At 47.8% G+C, this 24814-nt stretch overlaps 2 protein-coding genes across 2 annotated transcripts in view; one reads left to right on the top strand and one right to left on the bottom strand.

Annotated features, from left to right (window-relative positions):
* Positions 1 to 5340: 5340 nt before the first annotated feature.
* LOC125757861 (uncharacterized) lies at positions 5341 to 10737 on the bottom strand. The gene is made up of 2 exons (XM_049414090.1): positions 10644 to 10737; positions 5341 to 5696 (listed from the first exon to the last, which is right to left on the bottom strand). The coding sequence occupies exons 1-2, from the start codon at positions 10723 to 10725 to the stop codon at positions 5341 to 5343; spliced, it is 438 nt and encodes a 145-aa protein (XP_049270047.1). The 5' UTR covers positions 10726 to 10737.
* An 11584-nt stretch (positions 10738 to 22321) lies between these two features.
* Positions 22322 to 24814, top strand: part of LOC119385065 (uncharacterized) — a 5821-nt gene continuing 3328 nt past the window's right edge. Inside the window, exons 1-2 of the mRNA XM_037652622.2 lie at positions 22322 to 22488; positions 23471 to 23622. Of these exons, the coding sequence (XP_037508550.1) occupies positions 22372 to 22488; positions 23471 to 23622 (269 nt within the window). The 5' untranslated portion in view covers positions 22322 to 22371. The remainder of the gene's footprint in view (positions 22489 to 23470; positions 23623 to 24814) is intronic.

The following is a 24814-nucleotide window of genomic DNA, read 5'->3' as shown; positions in this document are numbered from 1 at the left end:
GAACTTGTTGGTCTATAGCTTGCGCATGCTTGCAAATTTGTCAAGCGCACACCTTAGACGGGACAGTCACGTGCACGCGCGACAGGCGTCATTTGCTTTACTAACGAAGCACTATTATATACTGAAGTAAAGCTTGTCTTGCGCTTACTTTAGTCCTCAGTCTATGGCAGGGGTCTCACACTCACCTCACCTATAGCGTGCCGCACTTACGAAATTTAGTGCCCGCAAGGGGCCGGGGGTGAGGGAGAGGGCCGAGCTAGGAGGGTTGAACAAAGGCCTCGCCCATATCTCACATATGAATCCTTTCTGAGGGGGATTTGGCGTCAGGTTTGAAGAAACATATCGATACCCATGTCCAGAATGACTAAAATATAGACGCCGATATTGAAGTATAAAATTTTTGCGTGGGGGCCTCCACCTCAGAGAGTGTAAGAACACAACAACAGTAACCGGAATGGTCGTGGGGCGATCGCCTGACCACATTCAGCGACATCACACAACATTACAGACTAAACAGACGCAAATACCCTCCCCCACACGACAAATTAAACAAAAGACAGGCCGTAACTTGGAGATTACTACAAACAGACACTTACCCTAGCCCGGCGATCCTACGCATCTGTTATCCAAGCTTATACCCGACGGACGCGTGTAAAGCGTGCGGGGAAAGAGCCACACTGCGGCACATGCTTTGTGAATGTGCCGGGAGAGCTAATGTCGCTGCCGCCGCTCACTTCGCGACGCATGTTAAGCAGGGACGAACTGCTACCACCGCGCGAGGGCAGGGGCCGAGCGCCACCGCGGCTGTGGTCACTGCTGCGGATCGGCTGATTCGCTCGCTGGATTTCAAGCAAGACGGACGTGCCGGCCGCGATGTCCTGGATTACTCCTCGTACCTCTCGCTGATCGGCGCCCCGTGACGGACTCCTCGCCCGCTATGCCGTGCGCCGCTCATCGATGGGGCCTTCGCCGCTTCGCCGATGTTGTGCACCGTGCCTCTAGCTGTGTTTCGCGGACCCGTCCCTGAACTCCCGTGACCGTTTCCCCATCTTTCCTGTCCTCTTTTCTCTTCGTTGGATGGATGTGCTCCTATCACTTTTCTCTCTATTTTCCTACTATTCTTTTATTCCCTCCTTACCCCCACCCCTACAAGGCACTGCGCCGTGTCGCCTATAGGCAGACAGAAATTAGGTGCCTTTTTCCTTTCCTTAATAACCACAGAAGAAGAAGATCGGCTGCGTCGGCGTCGCTGCCGCTGGGAGGCGGCACTCACGAGCGACAAGCTGATCGACCAACTTTGGGCCGTCTGGCAAGCCGAGGATGCCGCCCGGGTCCAAGGGCTTCAAGCCATCACCTGACGCCATCATCATCGACGGAGAGTGGGATGGGACAGGGGTTAATCCCCTCTTCCCCCCGCCTCGCCCGAACTTTTAATAAAGTTTATTCACTCACTCACTCCGCTGTTTCATCACATGGTAACCGCAGGCCATCGCCTCTCGAAAAAAAAAAAATGCTTGAGACCACGCCTACGTAGCATACCCGAACAAAGCGTTATTATTCGCAGTAGGCAAGAAAATGATGCGAGCACCATTTAACAATGCCACCTAATTTCAGTCACATAATCAAAAAATTACACATCATCTCCCCCTACGGGCAACCATGGTGGGATGCGAAAGCATCGCGGGGGTGCGCATCGAGTTTCCGTTTCCCTTATGTGACTTATGAGACGGTGGTTGTCGAGGCGTTTGAATTACCGCTTGCCGACGCTGACGTTTACGTTCGGCTTCCCGAGCCTTCCTCTGCTCCGCTGCAGTGGCGCTGCCGCTGCAACTAGTGCCGACGTTGACGCTGTTCATGGTGTTTCGCACATTGTTGTACAGAGAGAGAATGACGGAAGCACAGCGAACGCGCGCTTTCGCAGCCTCGCAGCTTCGAGATTCGCTTGCCGGCGTTGGCGTTTACGTTCAGCTTCACGAGCGTCCATAGCACCGTTGTGAATTAAAGTCACTTTATTGTGAAGGAGAGTGCAACGCTTGCCGGCGTTGGCGTTTACGTTCAGCTTCACGAGCGTCTATAACGCCGTTGCGAAGGAGAGTGCAACGGGAGCGAGCGCGCGCCGCATTATATAGAAAAATATGAAGGCCTTAGTTATGTTCCCTTTCCACTCGCGCTACGTCAGCAGATGGGGCGAACGCATGAGGCGGCGACACGACGCATCCACGCGTCCCGATCACGCGTCTGCCGAAACTCATTCCCCGGCGCGTCTGTACAGACGTATACATCTCTTCGCTGTTCAGTTGGCCGTGTTTTTTTCACTGTGAAAGGAATATGAAAGCGACGACGCCGAGATGCCGTGCAAATGCTGTGTACCTCGATGCCGCGGTAACTACACGGGGGACACGGAGGTGCACGTCTTCAAGTTCCCGAGAGACCAAGCTCTGAGGAACGGTTGGATTCGTGCTTTGCCACGGGAAAACCTCACGGTCACCGAAAATTCCAGGGTAAGTTCTTGTTTTTTCGGATTTAGGTGTTAGTTAATTCAAATTATATATATGTACGTGTGTAAGTGGCTCATGAGCCGCACGTTTGTATGACAGATAGCCATCGGTTTGCTGATTGGATGTAAATTTTTTTTCTAGGTATGGCGAACTTCATCTCATGGACGAGGACAATATTTGAATCGCGACGCATACAGATCAAGCAACTGGCCGCGTAATGACAGTGCTGCTGGCTCATGTGCTGAGCTAGCAGTGTTACTGACAGTGCTGCTAACTCACACTGCTCTCGAACACACTACCTATGCGCTTATTGAGCTCGCTAGGTACAGCTTCGAAGAGCTTGGAATGTCGCATGTTCTTTTTGGGAAGATACAGACCGACTGCCTTGAAGATCGGTTTAGAAAGTATAGGCAGCTGGCAGGTGCTCAATATCACATCTCCATCAGGCAGATATATGAAGCGAAAACAAGCTGCGCCTGCAAAGTACCTTGCCTACAGTTTCCACTGACCAGCACTGGGAATATGTCCGAAAGCAAGTCGAGGCTTTGCTTCCCAGCAGCAACGTTGTTGTGACCAGCCAGGCTCTTACGAAGATGCAGGACGTCCTCCCAGTCCTCGTCTACGTTGCAGGTTATGCAGTATACGCCTCCCTCAAAAAGTTGAATTGCGCGCAATGCAGGGACTCGTTGACCGTGGACAAGGAGATCACAGTCTCTGTCACAAGCGAACATTATGGTCTCGTGAAGCACCTGGATCGAGGAGGTTTATCCATCAATGTTTGCACCTAAAGCAGTTGCTCACAGCTACGTTGTGGTAGAGCAGCTTGCTACAGAGCCAGCACTGCTTATGATGCCTGAACAACGCCAGGTCGTCACGAAACTGACGCTACAATTGCTGGCTAGTGAAGAGCAGTCCGACTTCGATACGTGTGAGAATGGTCACACGATTCAACTAGTGCTAAACACATCCTGTTCGTGTTCCTCCTTCTTCTCTGTGTTTCGTCGTTTGCGCTGAAAACCACCCATCATGTTTAACATCCTGCGGTACAGCACCAACATTCTGCTAAAGAACTTTTGTAGGAAGCTGAACGACAAACTTCTCGACGCTGCCGATAAATAAAAAAAAAGGAAAGCCACAACTGTCGATGCCAAATAACTGAATGTATTGCTTCTAATGTAGAGCAAGCACAAAACGAAACTGAGCTTCGTAAATAAATATTTTCCTGCTACAGTGTTCTTGTCCTGTAATTTCTTTTAAATGCATGCATGATTGTTCTTGCAGAAAAAAAGAGGTTCCGCGCAGTGCACCTGCGAGACCACCTCTCTTGAACAGCGCTCCTTATTTTTTCCAATCCGCCCCATCGTGTGACGTCACGCGGAGAGAGCTAAGGCCTTCATATATTTCTAGAGGGTGTTGATTATATACGAGCGCACAGCTGTGGCGGAGAGAGATAAACGGGAGAGGATTAAAGATGCGGACGCAGCGCTCACCCCACCTCCTCCGCCCCATTTCCTCCCACATCCTCGCGTGAGCGCGAGGAGAGGGGGGAAGAGTTGGAGCATGCGCAGTATGGGTGCGGACGCCGCAGAACGGACACTGCTCCGAGCATAAGATGCTTTTGCATCTAAAAATATGGGACGAAAGTCATGTGCGGGCCGGGCTGCTAGCAAAAGGTGGGCGGGCCGCGTGTTTGAGACCCCTGGTCTATGGTGCGCGTTTGGTAAACCTGCAAAAGCATCTTTCTTCGCAAAGGCACTGATTTTCTCGACAACATTTCCTTTTTTCCGGGTAGATGGAGATATTGACAACAAGATATGCACGTTACTGCATGGCTCATGGGCTACGTGGCTCCGGCCGCAACTGCGTACTTTGATCGGCCGGACGCGGTCACACGTGTCCTATGTTAACAGGGATCAGTAGACGACTCATACCTTTGTATGTGCCGTGTTCTCAACGCTCAGTTTGCAGTGAAGCGATAGACAGCACGAAGGTCGCTTCGCCCGCTGCAGCGTCCGCATTTCCTTACGCCAGTGTTTTGTTGAGTTACGCAAGGTAGGTTGCTAAAGGAGTCAGCTGCCAGCCTTACTTCGTGTAGCATTTCAATTTGTGGCTATCGCATTCATTGCTTTGCCCTTGCGGCGAAACTGTGACTTTTATAGGTGATGGCACAATGTCACGGCTGCTTATTCTCAGGCACCATTCACACAGCCGTCAAACGCTCCGTCGCGCCACCGTCACGTCAAAAAAAAAATAATAAAACGTACAGCAGGCGCGACAAATCAGTGTACATGTAGGCGACAGCGGCGGTATCGTCGACAGCACGTTTTTGTGCAGTGTTAACTGGTTGGTCCCACGGTCGCCTAAACCTACAGAAACGACATCAGCATTATGGATTAAATAAGTTAAATAACTTTTTTTTGTGTAATGTTTGCGAAAACTGAGAATAAACTGTTTACTAGTACACCACTATTGTAACACACCAAATTGAAGAATTTTTATCACGTCCCCTGCCATGAGAACCACATGTTTGTTTTCGTGATGCTGAGCGGTTTTATGACGCTGTTATTTCGTTGCAAGTGGGGAGAACGATGACCGCACGAAACTCGGCGACGAATAAATACGTGGTCGCTCCGTCACCGTGCCGGCGACGGAAACGGAGAGCGCCGCTCTACGTCGTTGTCAACCCGTTTTTGAAGAGAAAACGACCAGGAAATCCTCTCCCCTGACGAGAAGCGCTGCCGTGGCGGTGACACGGCGGAGCGTGTGACGAATATTTGGTTGAGGCATGCATTATAAGCGCGAATTGTTGGGCCAATTGGTTCGTGTTTAAAGAGGAACCTACTTACTCTTGGACTGTGAACGAAGCCTGGAAATGTGGCACGTGTGCGCGCAGATCCAAAGCTAATTGTAAGAACCACGCCCGGACTCCTGAAGCGTAGTAAGCCTCCAGGGGCCCACCCACGATGTGAAAAGTCAGGCGGCTGCTGCCGGACTCGTCAACTTGTAACATGCCTTCGCCTCTCCTTCGAATGGTGCTGATGCCGCGCAGCGTGCCACCGGAGAAGCCCGCTCTCACGTTCAAAAGGCCATCATTCACGTTCTCCACAAAGTCGGGCAAATCTATTTTGGAAAAGCGGTCCGACTCGAGCAGCTTTTTCAGACCTCTGTCGAAAACCGACGCGCGTAGGTTGCAGGTCTCTGCGAAGAAAAAAAAAAGAGAAAGAAAGAAAGAAAGCAATGAGCTGTTTGGCGTTCAGAAACGGCGTAAGTGAAATACGTTTCAATCTTACAAAAATTTAATCCGGCCGCTTTACGGGCAGAAAGCATATTAGGGAGTTTTAGATTTAGCGTCTCAAAGTGTATACTGCGAAATGCAGTGAAACTGAAAGTTGGCCAAGTTCGGTTCGCATTCATCACGAAACTTCAGCGCGCACAAAAAGCAAGGACACAGTGTGGGGGACAAACGAGCGTGTTTGGACTTTGGGGTGTTACCCTAATGTACCGGCAAAGAGGTTTTGGTGCGAAATCTCATTCATTTCTCTCCTGGTAATCGAACTACTGATGCAAAGTTACGGTCGAAGGGGTGTTCAGGTACGGCCTTGTTGGTAAGAAAACCAGTTTCTGCTTACTTGTACCCGTCGTCTTTCATCATCGTCATCATTGTCATCAATATTTAGTAACCCTTCCACAAGGGAATGGTGGGGGGGAGCATACATTACTAAAGAGCAGAAGCAACCATGCGACGTGAAGTACAAAGCCCTAGTGGTACAGCTTATGCAATGCAATTAAATACAGCCTCAAAGTCTCCGAACGCTTACTCACCGCTTAGAAACTTCACCAGGCTAAGGCTATTGAGAGAGAGAGAAAGAAAGGCTAACTAGAGGAAAACGGAGGGTTGGAAGCGGTAAACGAGGACTTGTTTTCTTCGAGACAGAAAGTAACTACTGCTACGACAGTCGCTGCCTGATGAGGAAAAGTCCCCTTGACAAAACGTCGGCAACACCGATATTTCGCTTTACCATCGAATGCCTCTATTATTCCGAAGATACTTAGTGTTTTGTATTATAGCCTCCATCACAAAGTAGGCTTAGTATTCCAAATAAAACAGTATGTTAGTCAGCGTACTGCCCGCTTGTTTTTTCTTCCTCTTTGAGTGCGAACAACTTGCCTGCTTCATGACTAGAGACCGGATTTTAGGCAAATGTCTATTTTGTTCCTTGCGCGCCTATCGCGCCATTTTGATATATGAGCATGAATTAGAGGCTAAGAAGTGTTTTCATAGTGCCTATAAATGCCTATTTTTGGCGTTTGTGCCTAAATGCTTACAAATGCCTACAAATGCCCATTTTCAATATTGGAGCTAATATCAACACCATTTAGCCTCACGTTTCGCTCCCGGGTGCAGTTTGAGACCGTTATTCATGTTTAACCATGGGGTTCAACCTAGTCCTCTAGCTGAACCGACTCCCGGAAACAACCGCTAGCAGCAGTGAAGTGGGACACGCCGGCGAGCATGTGCCGCCGCGCTGACATGGCGCGAGCAGTTGGGGAATGTGAAAACGCGGAGAGCCGCAGCGGAAAGGAGAGTGCAGAGCAAAAAAAGAAATAAAAATATGATGTGCACGCAGCTTTTGTTTCGTTTGTAATTTACTTTTTAAGGTGTTCATTGCAGTAGGGTAGCCAGAATTTCTTTTTTTGAGGGGGGTGGGGGGGAAGGGGGTTCAACCATACTTTATGTATGTTCGTGCGTGCGTTTGTATGTGTGCATGTGCATGCAAGATTGAAAAGTTTTGGGGGGTGGGGGGAGGTTAAGCCCCCCTGAACCCCCCCGCCTGTCTACGCCAGTGGTTCACTGCCAGGGGAGAAATTGGCTCTACGCGATTCGACCCGTTCAATAGGGGGAATCCCTCCCTTGAGGTCTTTCAGCGATCTGGATATGCGTTCCTGATGTGCCCTTCTCAGTCATGCCGAAAAGACAGCCAGGAGTGTGTTGATACGACAGCGGACACTTGACTCACCGTGCAGAACACGGGAGAGACCATGTTCTGCTAACCGTTCGAGACAAAGCACAATCGCACGGTTATGTCTAAATGTTGGCGCCTTTGTGCCATCTTAAGCTATAACATTTTTGTTTTCCTGTCGTAGATAGAGGTCGCGCACGTCTTCGTTTGAAATTATTTGCATTTATGTGAAAGTTTATTGTGCCTATATTTACGATATTGGAGGCCTACAACGTTGTTTTGCCTGCCTATTTCTGGCGCCTAAAATGAACTTTTTAATGCCTAAAAATCCGGCCTTTATTAATGACATTTGTTAAACAAAGCAAGTGTGTGCGTTCTCACAATAGTGTGTCAAGGACAATTGATGTGTTTTATGAAATAAATAGGGACAACAGGTGCGCTTTTAGCATTTTCAAGTGCTAGGCGGTTTCACTGCGCTTATACGCGTGTCTGTCGATAAGGATTTGTGTAATTTTAAACATAGTACGCAAAAGCCTTCGGTTTTCTGTCGCGCACTTAATTCGCTAAGCCCGGACGACCAAAAGAAAACATTCAGATGTAATTCATAAATAGTTCTTTTGATAGCAGCAGGCCAGCTAGGAGACCCAGCCGTGGCGACTGTGCAGGCAGCAATTGTTCTGCGAACTTGCGAAACACATAAATAGCGACTGCCTCACTATGAATGCCCCAAAATACAGAATTCAATCTAAACGCTGCGCGGGCACATTAAAAATAACTAAATGTTCGGAGATTTTCGGGTTGTCACTTCCCTCTTTTAAAGTTACGCTTCCGTTCTGCGAGTACTTCACATGAAGACATCCTCCGCAAACGTGGTCGAAGGTTCAAGTGCACGTCCGTTTATCTAATGGGTCTCTCTTTACGTGGCACCTGTGTAAGGACGTGAAAAAAACGTATCGCTTTCGAAAGCCTTACGGTCGCGTTGCTGGACGAGATGTTGTGTGGAGTGTTGTGAAATTAGGATTATTCACGCAGGTGGCTCACTGCCAAAGTTACGTTTCAGGAACTTTTACTCCTTTTTGTACCAACGATTCGCATAGTAGGAATCGAAATGCTTCGCAAGGAATAGCGTCAAGCAGATGAACAGACGAGATAAAGAAAGCGAGGAATCAGTGGGTAAGTGATTAATCCCGAGATGCTATGTAATCTTGGTGCTGTATGGGTGGTACTTTGCCGCAGTCCATTAAGTCGACTGTAAATTTTTGGTACGCTTTGATTGGCTATACTTCGAGAGCCAGCGGACAGCCATTGTGACCGCCGTCTCCGTTCTCTATCCAACCTGTGCAATCTGAAATTGACCGCCCACTCAGCGGACTCTTAAAGAATACCACGCCAAGTCAGTAAATCGATGATGTGATCATCAGTGAATAATGTGATGACATCATGGTCGCTGTAGCACACCTTATAAACCTGCCGCCTAAAGTATAACAGTTGCCTTATGCAAGGCATGTAAATCATACCTAAGAGATTATGTATGGCACATTTTTCACCTCCCTCCCCGTAATTGCGAATTCAGAATAATAATATATAATAATTGTTGGGGTTTAACGTCCCAAAACCACGATTTGATAATGGGAGACGCCGTAGAGGAGGGCTCCGGAAATTTTGACCATCTGGTGTTCTTTAACGTGCACTTAAATCTAGCGAATTCAGAATCTTGAAACACATAAAGCTTTTTGTAGTCTGTTGAACCAGCGACAGAAAGCTTTGATTCTATTTTACAAATGTTACTCAGTATATCTTCCCCGAGTCCTTATTTTTTTTTCTAGAGGAGAAAAAGTAAAATTCTGTCGCTTGAGAAGCGAAATCCAGACCCTCGAGTATTTAAGAAAGCATCGAATTGAAAAGAACCATCAGAGTCGAAACATCTTCAATAAAGATCCAGTTGCGACTGTCATTACCGACTTTGTGGAATATAGCGAATGAAAAATATGAATATAAAAAATTGGGGGACGCCTAAGCTTCGCCTTTAAGAGTTGAACGCGATAGCTATATTCTGTTCTTAGTGCGCAGTTCGAACACTACGAGTGTTTAACAGAATGCGCGCACTAAGATGTGTGCCTTATGTAATGGGTAGCATGCTTTAAACCAGGAGCAATTATACGCGAGAAACTTTTTCGAAGTTGCGATGCACCCACTACGTGGTCCTAAGGGAATACGCGCAGTAATGTGTGTGCCTTTTGTAATGGGTGGCTCTCTTTAAACCACGAAGTCGTTATGATATTGACATGGTGTGACGCCCGATGGCAATTTACGCTTGTACCACGCAATATTACTGCGATATTACATCTCGTACTGTGACATCTGTATACAGGAAGCGTATTTTTGGGAAGCATGAAAGTTACTTTCAGTGCAGCTCCAAGCAGAGGCGTGGCTGCGTGGTAGAACACCTGCTTGCCACGCAGACGGCCTGGGTTCGATTCTCACTCGGATCCAACATTTTTATTATTTATTTTATTTGCAGCTTTTTCCATTTTCCGCTCACGGACAAGATGATGATTTTTCGCTCACAACCAACGGCCCCGACGCCGACAGCGGAATTTCTGCGATACGAGCTCTTTAACGCTATCGCGTTAAAAAGATGGGAGAATGAAAGAATAATACCGACAGAATACACGTAATTTGCACATACACCCTGAATATTGATCATTACTGAGGAGAGCGTATAAAATTAGGCGGAGCCATGAAATTAGGAAATTTAAATTTGCAGCGGGCCAGTGCACAGCAGGGTTAATATGATATCACTGAGAGTGGGCTTCATCCTGCATTCGACAAGGCGTATGTGCAAACGTAGGTGTAGACCAGAGGCTTCGGAGTTACATTTCCGGGGAAGGAGGGGTGCGTGTATTAGAAGTTGATCTCAGATTGCTATGATCAGAATTCGCAAGTATGCGTAAGGGCCATTCCAGCAGTGTACCACATTTCTAGAACAAAATACAGCTGGTATAGACTGAGACAGCAAGGGGTGTTGGCCAGTCAAGTTTGGCGCGAGCGCTCCACTACTCACCCCCTCCCCTACCGGCCTCCCCGTAACTGACGCCTGTAGTGCAGATAATGAAGTGAGGGGAGCAGAAGGTGTAACCTTATAAACAGGCGTAGTTAGAAAATTGCTGCAAAGTAAACTCACCGCAGTTGGACAACGACAGCAGCGAAACGAAGACAAAGAACGTCGAGAGAGACATATTTCGCAGGTTTAGCGAACCAGCCATATGTTTGTCCCAGAGGAGATCTCGGCGTTCTTGTGCAGCTGAGGAAACGAAGCGAGTGCGATGGGCCCTCCGCGCTGTCGGCGAGTTTATACGTTTCAGGGGCCCGCAACGATAACGCTATCTGGTTCTTGGCTACTTATAGCATTGCGACAGACCCCGACCGTAGGTCGGATTCATTTACACGCCGGAAGCCTGCTCAGTCGCGGCCGTTCCGTCGTAGTAGACAGTCGTGAAGTGTGTGTTTGTGTCGGTGTGTATGTGTGTGTCTGCGAGTGTGTGTGTGTGTGGGGGGGGGGGGGGTTGTTGTGTTCGTGAGAACGAGGAACCGAAAGAGGAAACCAAGCACGGGCACGATTAAGCAACGCGGTGCAATAGACCACACGAAAGCATAGTTTCGGTTTCTGTGGAAACGAAACGTTTTTCGAGCAACCGGACCATGGAGATTGCACAAAGAGTCTTTCACACATAGTAGCGGCGGCAGAAACATGAAGTTTGACAATGGCACTAGTGTGCATATTAGGGGTGTGCGAACATTCGAAAATTACGAATAACAAATCGAATAGCGTCCTATTCGATTCGATGCTCGAATCGAATAGCGCATATTCGAAATACCAAATATTTTTCGAATAATCAGCGACGCCGAAAAATACTCGAAGGAACGAGACGTCGGAGCAGCGAGGAGTAACTTTTCTTGTTTTCGTCGTCGAGTTACGCAGATGCGTGTAGCCCATGTACTTACGGGACTATCGACGCTAGATTGATCACAGGATGAAGGCGTTTTTGCTTAAAAGCGCAGTGTCGCCGAAGCGACAGTGCCATCAATTCACCATCTGATATTACCCCATGAGAATCGCTTAATAGTTATGTATCAGTTTCATTTAAAAGCTGTTTTAAAAGCATCATATTAAATACTGTAGTCACTCCTACATTTCAACCTGCAGTTACAAAGTGTTTCGAAGTCTTTCGTTGCTGCTCTGTACGGGTTTGCTCACTTTAAAAATATGTGATATTTTTTGTCGGTTAAAAGTAATCGTAACGTTCTTTTGCTAAAGGTTGTGAATATTTCTTTCAAATAAAATGTGTTGGAATTCTTGGGCTGTTTCGAAAATTGTTACCTTACCAGTCTAAGGCTCTTTTTAAAATGGCTGCCTTACTATTCGTAAACTATTCGAACAATATTCGGTTTGTATTCGTATTCGATTCGGTGTCATCACTATTTGATTCGTATTCGATTCGGTTCCAAAATCCACTATTCGCACACACATGCTCCGCCACCAGGTGTGTTCAAGCCAGCATGGAAGTGTGGTCTGCCAGTAGTTCGTTCAATTCTGCCCTTAATGCTGTGAGCAGCCTCATGCCAATTTATTTGTTAGCCTTCTTATCCCTGCAGAAATCTCATAAGCCTTGCTTGTTCGGTTTCAACATTCTTAATGATCATACCAAAGCCTGTAGGGAAGGAACACTTGTGTTCTCAGCCGTTTTTGTAATAGTTTTGAACTACATATTTTCAATAAAAGTTAGTTAGTCTGGCGCAGCACTTAAATTTCAACCATTCCATGTTTTTTACACTCAACGAACAACATTATTTAGAACATCAAAAACATCTACGTGTTGATTAGCATTACTCACAAAAGGGCATCCAGATTTAGCGACGAAAGTGTCACGAGCCACTACTGGAAATCGCGAGATAAGCTGAAATGACTGTGGATGCAAATCAGGAAATTGCGGTAAATTGCGGTAAATATTTTGCAGTTTGAACTGAAGACAATTCGATCATAAAGAACACTAAGAAGACCTGCAATACACGCAGAATACATCGTAGGAAAATTCCTTGTACCGTGCACACATGCATATTTTGCAGTTTGAACTGAAGACAATTCGATCATAAAGAACACTAAGAAGACCTGCAATACACGCAGAATACATCGTAGGAAAATTCCTTGTACCGTGCACACATGCATGATTCCTATGGCTGTACGACTACAGTGCCACATCTTAATGTGTCATATTTCCACAGTCATATCTACCGGGGATGGGGGGGGGGCAAGGGGGGGCGCTAGTCCTCACCCCCCCCCCGTTCCCCCACTGAGAAAAGTTAGGGTGGTGGAGCCCCCACCCCCCACCCCCCACTTTCGGCAGTGGTCACTGTTGGCTGCACACTGTGAAACGAACAACTGTGACGGTTTTCCTTCAAAACAGCAATGACGTCGTTATAAAAAGAAATTAGTCCTACGCTTCTACTGTGGAAATTCTCTTCCGCGTCTCGCGACCGCGCACTGTATATCTATAGGTTCTCTGCGGCGCAGGCGGCCTATTCGACGCTTTTGCGCCTTGCGCTCCAGCATTCTAAAGGAGGCTACCGCTGAGCAGGGGCTTCGATAACGTTAGAACACTCTGTCATGATTTTATTCTGCTTTACGTGGCCTGAAATTTACACCATCGACGACGCAAATACGGCCGGGCACCAGTAAACGCTTTATGGACCGGTCAAACGCTCTTCCTGTTTCGGGATATTCGTTTTCTTTCATTGAAAAGGAATAGCACCACCGCTGCTCTATATCCAAGCTGCTGTGGGTCGATGAGAGTGCAGAAGTGTCAAGTATTTGAGTTTGGGCCAAACTGGGAGAGCTAGAAAAGGTTTCCGCTTTAGTCTCCGATCAACCGTTTTTCACCTTGCTTATCATATGGTAGCTTCCAGCGATCGCGGCGGGTTGCAACAATACGACGAATAAGGCAGTGGACTCGAGCACGTTGAAAGCCCAGCTTTCAAGCTTGCCCCGCAACTTGTTCTACCGGACAAGGAAGAGCGTCAAGATCCACGGTTTTATGGACTAAGGAGACTGAATTGACAGCCGGGCTAGTTGGTCTTGATTCATCTTGAATGGACTTGTACAGCTGCAAAATACAACTAGGATGGCAAAGAAGCACACACGACCAACTCTGTTTATTTCTCTCTCTCTCCCTCTCTCATCAAAGCTGCGTTCACAGAATTGTACACGCGCAGAAACAGCTCAACATCGTTGTACTACAACAGAAAATATTTAATATACTCATGTGAATTCATCTCGCCAGCTGCTATAATTAACCTCTGCCTGTGTGTGCGGCGGCAGCCTTCCTGAATTGCGTTGATAATGAGACACTTTCAGGCTATTCCAAAAAAAGGTTAAGGTATAGTTCAGCATAGTAATGCGACGTTGAATGTGCATACGTCTTTTAACGACGAGAGATTTCACAAATTTGTGACGTCCCGTAACAAGCAGGCGATTTTATGGCACACAGAAAATTTTTTTTAAGAATTGCGAAGACATAATTGTCAAAAATATGCTGCATTGAATATAGTGTGTTTTGTTATTCTTTACGCACTTGTGCATAACTGGTCACTACGCGACTGATCATTTTCTCGTCACTTGTTGCATCGCGTTACGAGCAGGTGTTGTGTGCATGAGCCAGAAAATTTCGTCCAGTCATAAACAGCTAACGACCATTGCGGAAGGAAACAATTGCGGGCTAGCTTAACGTTGTAATCGCCCACATTTCTCCAACAAAAATCTGTGCTTACACTGTTACGTAGTGCTTGTCACATAAAATTCCGGGCACCTAGCGACGCAGACATACTCACCGCAAAAGGAGATGGCTATCTATAGTGGTCCTTGCTCGGAATATTCGTGTCAAAATGTCTGAATGTCCCGCAAATGGCTTGTTTAAGCTGAATATCTTGAACATTAGATTATACAAACACGGATAAGCTGCATCTGAGTCTTCATCTTGTAATGCGCTGTCAGGTATGACGGACCGAGAAAAAAACGAGAGACAACACAGTGTGATGCGTGATGCGCAAGACAACACAGGGTGTTAATCATCACCCTGTGCTGTCTCTCGTTTTTTCTCGGTCCGTCATACCTGGCAGCGCACCACAAGATGAATACGTACCGACTAGCCCCTGTTGCAGCCTTATTAGCCGTATCTGAAATGAGAGGCCGAATTCACAAAACGTTCTTTCGTAAGTTCGTTGTCACATTGGTCAGCCGGCTTCGCTAATGATGTGTCCTGCATCGTGATTGGCTGAAATATTCTCTTACGAAAGTTTTTAGCGTAAGAAATTTTTGTGAATACGGGCCGAGATTCGCTTCTCTCCGATTAAACCTCATAGCCAGTTCCACAGATATTTTGGCAAGCACTATAGCTGATACGGCCATAAGCGCGATGAATAATAACTCTGCGTTTGTAAACACATTAAGCCAGTAGAACGAGCAAAGTGATGAGAATGGCACGGCCGCCCAAGAAAAAAAAAAGGTAAATGTGGCAGAGGTGTGACGTAGGAAAAGGAGCTGGCTTCCGTGAAGTGTAGCAACCCGGCATGCGCAGTGCGCGTGCTTCTGTATAACGACCCAAGGTATGCCACGCCCATCCAGGCACCGTGTCATGTTCCGCTATTAAGGTGACGGGCAAGGCCGGGTAAGCCCATGGTCCTCGTCTTCCTCTTCAGACCTCTTCTAATGTCGGGTCGCTCGCCCGCGTAGGCTTTTATTGTCAAACCGCTTTCTCGAAAAGCCACATTATTTCCCTCTCGATGGCTCATTCATGATGGCCACGCGCTTGACACCAAAAAATACACGTACAACAAATACAACGACGTACATTAAAAAGAGGGTGTCCACATCATTTCCTTTCCGAAACAGCTGTTTGCTTTTCTTTTTCAACTCTCACTCTCTTCATGGGCCGCAGAGGTGGCTTGATAGAAGTAAGCGCTTAATTCTTCCTGGCGAGCCATCATCACCGTTCCGTGAGTATTGCGCAGGGGCGTCTCTTAATTTCCCTCGCTTCCATTCTTTTGTTCTCCTACTCCCTTCCCGGTGGCGTCACGCCGGGCTCCCTTATGGGCTGCAGAAAACAGAGCCATTTTTCTCTTTTCCTAACCATAACCACTTCACCCCTGCCCATCTCCCCTTCCGTAAGGGCGCGAGTAGGAGTTCCAGCGCCGTCTTTAAGTTTCCTTCATCAACGAAACGGCTCGTCATACGCGAGAGCCCGCCACAGCGCGTCTGCGGAGGCTGCCGCACAAGCTCCAGCGAGCCCATCAATACGTAAGTTCCCAATTTTCTGCACCAATCTGCGCCATCGTATGGTGCGCTAAGTGACTAATTATAGCCCGTTGCAGCCTTAGAAAACAACGCGGCGGAAATCGACTGCAGTCCATTAATGTTAATGGGGGTAGCATGACGACGATCCGAGGACACTCCGTCAGCGTCGCGAAAACGCACCAGGCGTCCCAAAGCACTCGCTTGCACTTGGGAACTTGTTAAGGAGGCCATCGGCCTTGTGAAAAGCACGCCCAGCGTCTGAAGGCACACGCTTGCAAGCGGGCCATTCTTAAGAGAGTTCTATTCCCCTCGTCGAGGTATGCGCCGTCGAGGCATGTGGCGTAGCGATAGAGCATTGGGCATCAATACTTAAGGCTTAGATTTCACATTAGGCACTCGGAGCATTGTCAAAAATTTTTAATGTTTATTCAGTGTATCTAGCGGGCTTCCAGAGGCCCAGCTAGAAGTGCCACTGTGAGTACTTTCGAAGCATAAGTATTTCTTTTCTGCTAATGCAAATACTTGGCATAGTGAAATGTGAGAGGAAAGTGTGAAAGATAAAAGGCGCGTTCATGTAGCCTCCGTAATGTGTTTGGCGGTAGCTCAGTGGGCTAAACGACCGCCAGCCATCGTCGCGGACGAGAGGTCATGGGTTCGACTCCCGTCAACGGAACTTCTTCTTATGATTTTTTTTTCTTTGCCATCTGATGGCGTTCGTTTTGCTGACGTACTTCCGTGACGGAAATACGTCATGAAAGTCTTGGTGGACCCCGGCATAAAACACTTTCGTGTTAAAAGTAAAAGTTCACCGTTCCTATCTACTGTGTTATCTTTGGCTGAATACTGACGTCAGGATCTCATAAAATTTGTCGGCAAGTTCAAGTTTACAACTGAAAGCCAGTGACAGAAACATACATCTCTAAGGCTAAAGGAACTGACTTAAACACGTGAAAGCTAGGGCTTCACGTCGGGGATATAATCGAACGCAGTTGAATGGAGGAGGAGGAGGAAAAACTACATTGTGATTTAATACAAATTGGGTTCGGTGAGTGGATATGGACGTAAGCTTCCTGGCCGTAGGAGACGACACTGGGAAGCGCAAACTTCGCGACGAGCTGTAATCTAGAGGAGTCCTTGGGCGACGCCGCTTACTGAGGAAATTGCCTTGAGTCTCAGCCACCTCCTCTGCCCAACTGATGATCACAGCTTAGGAGCAGGGTCGGAAATGAGCAGCGCTGCCTCCCACTACTCTTCCTTATTAATTACATGACGCGCGGGCATGCTCTTAGGACAGGCCCATATTATGTGTTGTTTTCTTTCCTGGAGCAGGACTGATATCTGCCACTTCAAGAGAAAGGTAGGGCAAGTGCATGGGATTAACCTATGCCTTAGTTTTAAGTAATTGCCAAATCACCTCGACTAAGGGAATTTCTGGGCCGGAATTGCTTAGGCCGGGTAGCCGTAAGGTGCGTAGTGATTTCGTGGTTTGTAACACCTAACAGGAGAGGAGGCCATCATTTGGAGAAAAATTCAAGCTGGGGTTTATCCCCACTTGGAAAGATTACACACCATGCTCTCGACGTGCTATCGAGGTCACTGCCCCTGGTGCGGAGGAAGTCCTACACTCTATCACATTACCTTGGGCTGCTCGAAGCATCCCCAACACCTGACAGACACAGAAATGACACCAACATACACAGTGCAGCAGTGGGAGGCGCGACCGTCCAGCTTTGACCTGGCCGACCAGCAAGCGCTGATTGACCAGGTTGAACGGGCGGCTAAGGCCACTGGAGGCAACGACTAAGGCTCCTCCCATTCGAATAACATGTTTCATAGCGTTTTTCTGCTCTGTTCTGTTCTGTGAACCACGCGACGTCTAACCGAAAACGACGTGCCTCAAGCCTGCCACCATCCAAAGCCACCACCCTGTTCGCGAAACCTGGGGCTGCGGAGTCAGCTGTCTCCGTTTCCAGCCGGTAGACATGCGCGGGTAGTGCGTAAGAGACATGAGTAGGGATCTGATGAAAGAATTCACTGCACGATAGCGGAGAAGCAACCTTTCGCGAAGTCACGTGCGGTGGCCAAGAGTCACCGAGGATGTATTCGGTGCCCGTGTGAGGTAATTATGCTGTACGACCGCAGCGATGACTGCACTTCCGCTAATGCTGTATAAATTGATGCACTTCATCTGTACACCACCCAGGCGATTGACAACTGCCAGGGCGGAGCCTGGTTGATGCCGAAGGGATGGGCCGTGGCGTCAACGTGGAGCACATATTTATCACTTAGAAAGTGCCGATAACAGGCCTCGGATAACTTCGCACGACGAACCTTTGCTATTAATCTGATGCATGTTCTGGGGGCGGGGTACATCTGCATTTGTTTGTGACATGTACTTGACGCTTCCATCAATGATGCGCGCCTGGCAAATATCCCTGCGGGGTTGTGTGATAGACTGTCGTACTGCGCCGTTGGGTAGGCTTTAGTGACCTCTTCTTACGCATAAGCGCGCTGAGTTACAGGAGGCGATCGGTTCGCGCACCATTTGACAGGGCCTTGTTTTAAGCACGCCAGACCAAGCGGTTGATACTATACTGATCTATCCTTTTGAAATAGAGGATAAGGAATGGCATAGGTACTATACGGCTTATAAAGAACGCCTGCGCAAGGCGGAGGAAGTCCTTCTTTATGCTTCTGTGCACGCGTGTACGTTTGAAATAAGGGAGGACAGTCACGTGGTCTGCTCGACGGTGGAGTCCAGACACCTGATCGTTTTATTGTTAAGAATAAAAATATCTGGGGTTTAACGTCCCAAAACCACCACATGATTATGAGAGACGCCGTAGTGGAGGGCTCCGGAAATTTCGACCACCTGGGGTTCTTTAACGTGCACCTAAATCTAAGTACACGGGCCTCAAACATTTTCGCCTCCACCGAAAATGCAGCCGCCGCGGCCGGGATTCGATCCCGCGACCTTGAGGTCAGCATTCGAGTGCCATAACCACTAGACCACCGTGGCGGGGCGATCGTTTTATTGTTATTTCCTTTGTTGTTAATGAGGAGCGCGAGCATGCGGAGCCTCTGAACTTCTGGCATTCGTTGGGCGTGCGAATTCAGCTGAATTTGGTAATTTCACCGTTTTATCTACGACCTGGGGCCAGTCGTCTTGAGAACAAAAGCTCACATTTTGGGGGGAGCATATCATGCTTTTATCCGCAAGGTAGGGTTTGTACTGTGTGGATGACTGTTTGAAGGGTTTGTTCTATTCGGGTGCCTGTACCTTTCGTGTTCCACATAGTAATGCTGTCCGCCCATAAGGTGTTCTTCAGCCCTGGAATCCCGTTCAAAAGCCCCGAAAGTCGGATTACGGCCATGTTAAAGTGAAACGGTGAAAGAACCGAACCCTGTGTAGTGCCGGCTGTTGATGTGAGGGCGCCTAAGCTGATTTTAGCCGTCCGCTCACTACGCAAATTTCAGATGCAGTAGGAGGTGGGAGCACCTACCCTTACGTTTTCGAGAGCAACGTCTTCAGAAGCTTTGGTATTATCGAGTCTTAAAATAGCCCTCGTGCCATGAGCTTTCCGCGTGTCAATAACCTGGTTTTCACAGCGAAAGCTGCTATGAGATCATTTCACCGGCCGTTTTTGGCGCCGTAGTTGTCCGCCGCCGCCGCCGCCGGTGTCCGTAACCAGTATCGCTCGAAATAAGAAAAAAACGAGACGAGAAGAAAATTCCTGGATCGAACGAGGTTCGAACCTGGGCCCTCTGCGTGGGAGCCCAGCATTCAACCTCTGAGCCACGCCAGTGCTTGAAATTGCTTTGCAAAAAGGTCCTATACAGACTTCATATCGGGAACGAACCACATTAGCATATGCAATATAGCATCGTAGAAGAGTAAAATAAGCACCAAGCGTCGCACAACGCGAATTCTGTAACCAGGCGTCACAGAATGCGAATGGCGCAACGAGTAGGTTGTTGAATGCTTCCAACCCATTACAAAGGGCTCTGCCATAATTTTTCATCGTCATCAGGCACAGCATCAACAAAGTGCGCATAATGCCTTACATGCGTTTAGCAGGTACGACGGCTCTCCGCAGAATGACGAAAAATGGCACAGTGCCTGCTGCCCTACTTCTCAAAAATTAGAATGATTTAGAGCGTAGTGGGTTCCTCGCAAGTGCACTTGTATTGGTTGCCAAGGAAGCCCATAAGAGCATGATCCATTTCCTCGGAGTCTCAGTAGAGCTTCATCGCCGCCCCCCCCCCCCCCCCGTCCATCTCTCTCCCACGTCAACGTATGTTATACAGCATGACGGGAGAGGGAAATAGCGACTGGGCGTCACCCAATGCAAATTACATAACTGGTGGCCGTTTAAAGCTTCCAACCCATTACAAAGGGTTGAGCCATAATTCTTCATCGTCATCAGTCGTCGCGTCAACAAAGTGCACATAATGCCTTACAGACGTGTAGCTGGTGCCTCGCTTCTCCGTAGAATGACGAACAATGGCTTAGTAGGTGCTTCCCAACTTCACAAAAATTGTGATTTATGGCATAGTGGGTACCTTTCTAATGTGCTTCTATTGTAGCCCCAAGAGAGCTTACAGCGGGCTCTAGAAACGCCGCTCTTCCAGCTTTCGCTGTGACTGTGCTGCGGTTTCAGCGCAGGCCTGGCGGTTTCTGGTGGCTTCAATTTATAAAAGCAATATCTTGCGCTATTATGTGAAGACTGCCTGGCCGTGTTATATTCGCTGCCACTGACATTTTTCTTTAAAGCTCAATAAGCAGCAGAAGTAAAGGAACAATAACTTTTTGGCGCCGTAGTTGTCCGCCGCCGCCGCCGGTGTCCATAACCAGTATCGCTCGAAATAAGAAAAAAAATTCCAGGATGGAACGAGGTTCGAACCTCGGCCCTCTGCGTGGGAGCCCAGTATTCAACCTCTGAGCCATGCCGGTGCTTGAAACTGCTTTGCAAAAAGGTCCTATACAGGCTTCATGTCGGGAAGGAACCACATTAGCATATGCAATACAGCGTGGCAGAAGAGTAAAATAAGCACCAAGCGTCGCACAACGCGAATTCTGTGACCAGGCGTCACACAATGCGAATTGCGCAGCGAGTAGGTTGTTGAATGCTTCCAACCCATTACAAAGGCCTCTGCCATAATTCTTCATCGTCATCAGGCACAGCATCAACAAAGTGCGCATAATGCCTTACATGCGTTTAGCAGGTACCACGGCTCTCCGTAGAATGACGAAAAATGGCACAGTGCCTGCTGCCTTACTTCTCAAAAATAACAATGATTTATAGCGTAGTGGGTTTCTCGCAAGTGCTTTTGTATTGGTTGCCAAGGAAGCCCATAAGCGCATGATCCATTTCCTCGGGGTCTCAGTAATATTACAATGATTTATAGCGCTAGTGGGTTCTTCGCAAGTGCACTTGTATTGGTTGCCAAGGAAGCCCATAAGCGCATGATCCATTTCCTCGGGGTCTCAGTAAAGTTCTTCGCCCCCCCCCCCCGTCTCTCTCCCACGTCAACGTATGTTATACAGCATGACGGGAGAGGGAAACAGCGACCGGGCGTCACCCAATGCAAATTACATAACTGGTGAGCCGTTTAAAGCTTCCAACCCATTACAAAGGGCTGAGCCATAATTCTTCATCGTCATCAGTCGTCGCGTCAACAAAGTGCACATAATGCCTTACAGACGTGTAGCTGGTGCCTCGCTTCTCCGCCGAATGACGAATAATGGCCTAGTAGGTGCTTCCCAACTTCACAAAAATTGTGATTTATGGCGTAGTGGGTACCTTTCTAGTGTACTTGTATTGTAGCCCCAAGAGAGCTTACAACGGGCTCTAGAAACGCCGCTCTTCTAGCTTTCGCTGTGACTGTGCTGCGGTTTCAGCGCAGGCCTGGCGTTTTTTGCTCTAACTAAATGTCTGTTGCGCAGAGACGTACGCGGAAGTCAATTATAATGGGCGAGAAAAGGGAACTATGGTCAAGTGCCAAGGAGAAAGGACGGACACATGCTCTGAAGGCTTAAGGAGAAGTTTTCGTTTTGCGCAGTTTTTTAGGTGTTGTGCGCAGTCCGAGCTGAAAGAAATAAATTCTTCGCAATGGAGTCAAATGTTGTAGCCAGCAAATAAAATCGGCGTAATCGCCTGCCAGGAGAAGTGAAGCGGAAATCGAAATTTCTGAGGCGTGAAATCTAGCCAGACAATGGACAGGAAGGGTCGAACTGTAAAGAGGCAGAAGGAAAGCTTCCTTTTCGAATTTATACCTGCTCATTGAACGCCTGGTTTAAATCTAAGAGACAGGAAATTCTTGCAAGAAACTCGACTCCGTAATTGAACAACCGTCTTAGGGCAGCTTTCCACAGCACCTTTATTATCTTTCGATGGTCGATGCTGCTTCTACTCTCCCATCTCTCACGCGTCACCCAGTACTTATACTCACTTCACTGTATGTCTATTGAAGTGCGCAGTTGCCGTAAGCCCTCTCTCCTGGTCCCCCGACAGCGTCCGAGGACAGAGCTGTACAGAGAAGACTGAACGCTGTGCTAGCAAGAATGGCTGTCTCTCCAATCACTATGGTGATTATCGCAAGCGGGCTTCTAGCAACGGCTTCGGGTGGCTACGACCATTCCTGCTGGGATACGCCGCTCGCTATTTTCGACCTCAAACAGGTGCGCCTTAATGTTAATCTTTCCTTCTGCTCTCTTTCCCGCGAATTTGTGTCTTTCCCGCGACGTATGCGTCACATGGTTTAATGCACGGTGGCTAACTTTGATGTAAAGACACAGGTAAGGTTAGAACATTGCAGAGCCTGATCAATGAATAAATTAGAATGCATTTCTCTTCGGTGATAACAGGCGAACGCTGTTGCCATTGCCCCTGCACTTCAAAACACTGTGCACGACACTATCCAACACTACGATTGCCAATGTAGGTGAAAAGCTCAACGCTTCTGAAAATCGTATGTTTATTGCAATGAGGAAATTCGGGCAGCCTTCGTTGTTTCAATGCGTAATTCAGCAGTGATCACTCAAACGACATTAGAGAACAGAGCCGTCAACTAGAAGAACCCCTGTAGTGGTCGAACAGGTGATTATCCATATAGATGAGGGAAGTGAATAAGGTGAAGAAACGACGCTACTTCTGCAGCCCTTGAAGGGAACACGGCTAAGCGTCTGAAGGGAAGAGAAATTACAGAGAAGACGATGGGAATTGGTATAGAGAGGAGGAGAGAGCGAACAGCAGGATGCCTTACGCGGGACGTGGTAAGGGCAGGTCATCAATGGGTTTCTCAACCTTCCTGGTGAATTTTTGAAATCGTAAGATGAGCAATATAACTTGTGCAACATTAGGGGGCTGGTGATTGATTGTGCACATAACGATCACTATAGTGGTTTTATCCTTCTACGGAGGTAACAAAAACACCATGGCAGCGTTTGGCGTCTCTACTGATCCTGACGAATATTCTTATGCCAAGACCAGTAACATAGACGTTGTGGGAGAGAGCTGAAATTCTAGCATTTGACCAGTTTCCGTCTGCATCCGTGTGTCAAGTTCGCAATGCCCTGTGAAATAAACTTGCAACTATATGCGATTGTCACCTTAACATTGACCTGTTTAGCCACGCGTGCGTGGTTATATCTGATTATGCAGACTCTGGACTGCGGCTACAACGCAATAGCTTGGTCGCTGTGGATCCCTCCCGATGGACATGCTTACTGTCAACGCGACAGCTTCGATAAATCCGACGAAGGCGACTTTGTCTGCTACTCTGAAAACACGACGGAGCGCTGCGGCAAGAAGCGGTGAGTGCCTCCTTGATCACCTTGACCGCCCCTCAGCTATCCAAAACGGTGCGATGTTGCGAGTGATTCCGGACATCACTGTCGTCATTCACAAAGCAGTTTGCGCGTTGGCTGTTTTCGTAAAAACAACTTACCAGCCTCGACGCTTACATCTTATTTTGTTTCCGTATCTCACATGCCACTTATCTTGCGACAGGCATCCTTGCCATGCTGCCGAACCTTCCGCGCTTGTCATTCCACGGGGTCGTGTTTTGAACCCTTATTATTGCCCTGTATTCGCAGTTCGCAAAACAATGTGCACGAATGAAGGGTACAACCAAGGGAAACGATCTTATGACCTCGACGTTTTACGTTTAGCAACGGAAGAAACAAGTAATCACTTCAGATGAGGAGAGTTGTGAAGTCGGTGTTGAAATATGTGTAACATCGATAACGCATAGTTTCGTGTTATTGACAGAGACAGCTACTGATCGAAGAAATTTTACCAAGGAACCGTTGAATACGGCTATAAGGGTAAACGAAGCTTGTCATTTTCCGACTGTCTCGGCCGCTTAAATCCTCGCCGCCGTCGGCCTTCTCGTCTTTCGGCTAAGGCAGCTTAGTTCACATGATGTGGCACTCTCAATAGATGGATTGGCCTGCTGCATTTAGGGCCGTCACTGTAATGCTGTAGTGTTACTCCCCACGAAAACCAAAACACCACTGCAGCGTGCACACGCCACTGAAGCGCATCTTTTCCGTCGGGGTGGAGCGCAGGTGCGTGCATCTGTCCCAACGAGAATGAGACCATCACTCCTGCTACCAATTAATCTGCGCCGTGATTTGTAGAACAGGGACCTAATTCAGAAAAGATTTTCTGCTCGTGAGGGCACTTTGCCACTGGCGGGCTGCCTACTGCAATGATATGTCCAGCATTATGATTGGTTGGTAATTCAAGCGTCAGGAAGTTCCTGTACATAAGGCGCCAAGATACCCTTCTATCCAACTTACGCCTCTTGAACACATTGTATGCTCTTCAGATTTCCTCATCTGCGCAGTTAGAGCGGTACCGCATCAAAGTGCGTCCAAATGAGAAAGAAAGAAGAAAGAAAGAAAGAGAAGAAAGAAAGAAACAAAGAAAGAAAGAAAGAAAGAAAGAAAGAAAGAAAGCCACTGATGAAGAGGAAAGAAAGAAAGAAAGAAAGAAAGAAAG

The sequence above is a fragment of the Rhipicephalus sanguineus genome, chromosome 3 (genome assembly GCF_013339695.2).
Source record: "Rhipicephalus sanguineus isolate Rsan-2018 chromosome 3, BIME_Rsan_1.4, whole genome shotgun sequence".
Taxonomy (NCBI): domain Eukaryota; kingdom Metazoa; phylum Arthropoda; class Arachnida; order Ixodida; family Ixodidae; genus Rhipicephalus; species Rhipicephalus sanguineus.
This window is presented reverse-complemented; position numbering and strand designations above follow the sequence as displayed.

Bases quoted from the DNA above. Each gene is read 5' to 3' on its own strand.
- LOC125757861 (XM_049414090.1), bottom strand. From the start codon at position 10,725: ATGGCTGGTTCGCTAAACCTGCGAAATATGTCTCTCTCGACGTTCTTT. The intron at 5,697-10,643 runs GTGAGTTTACTT...TTTTCTTCGCAG, and splicing joins GCTGTCGTTGTCCAACTGCG to AGACCTGCAACCTACGCGCG.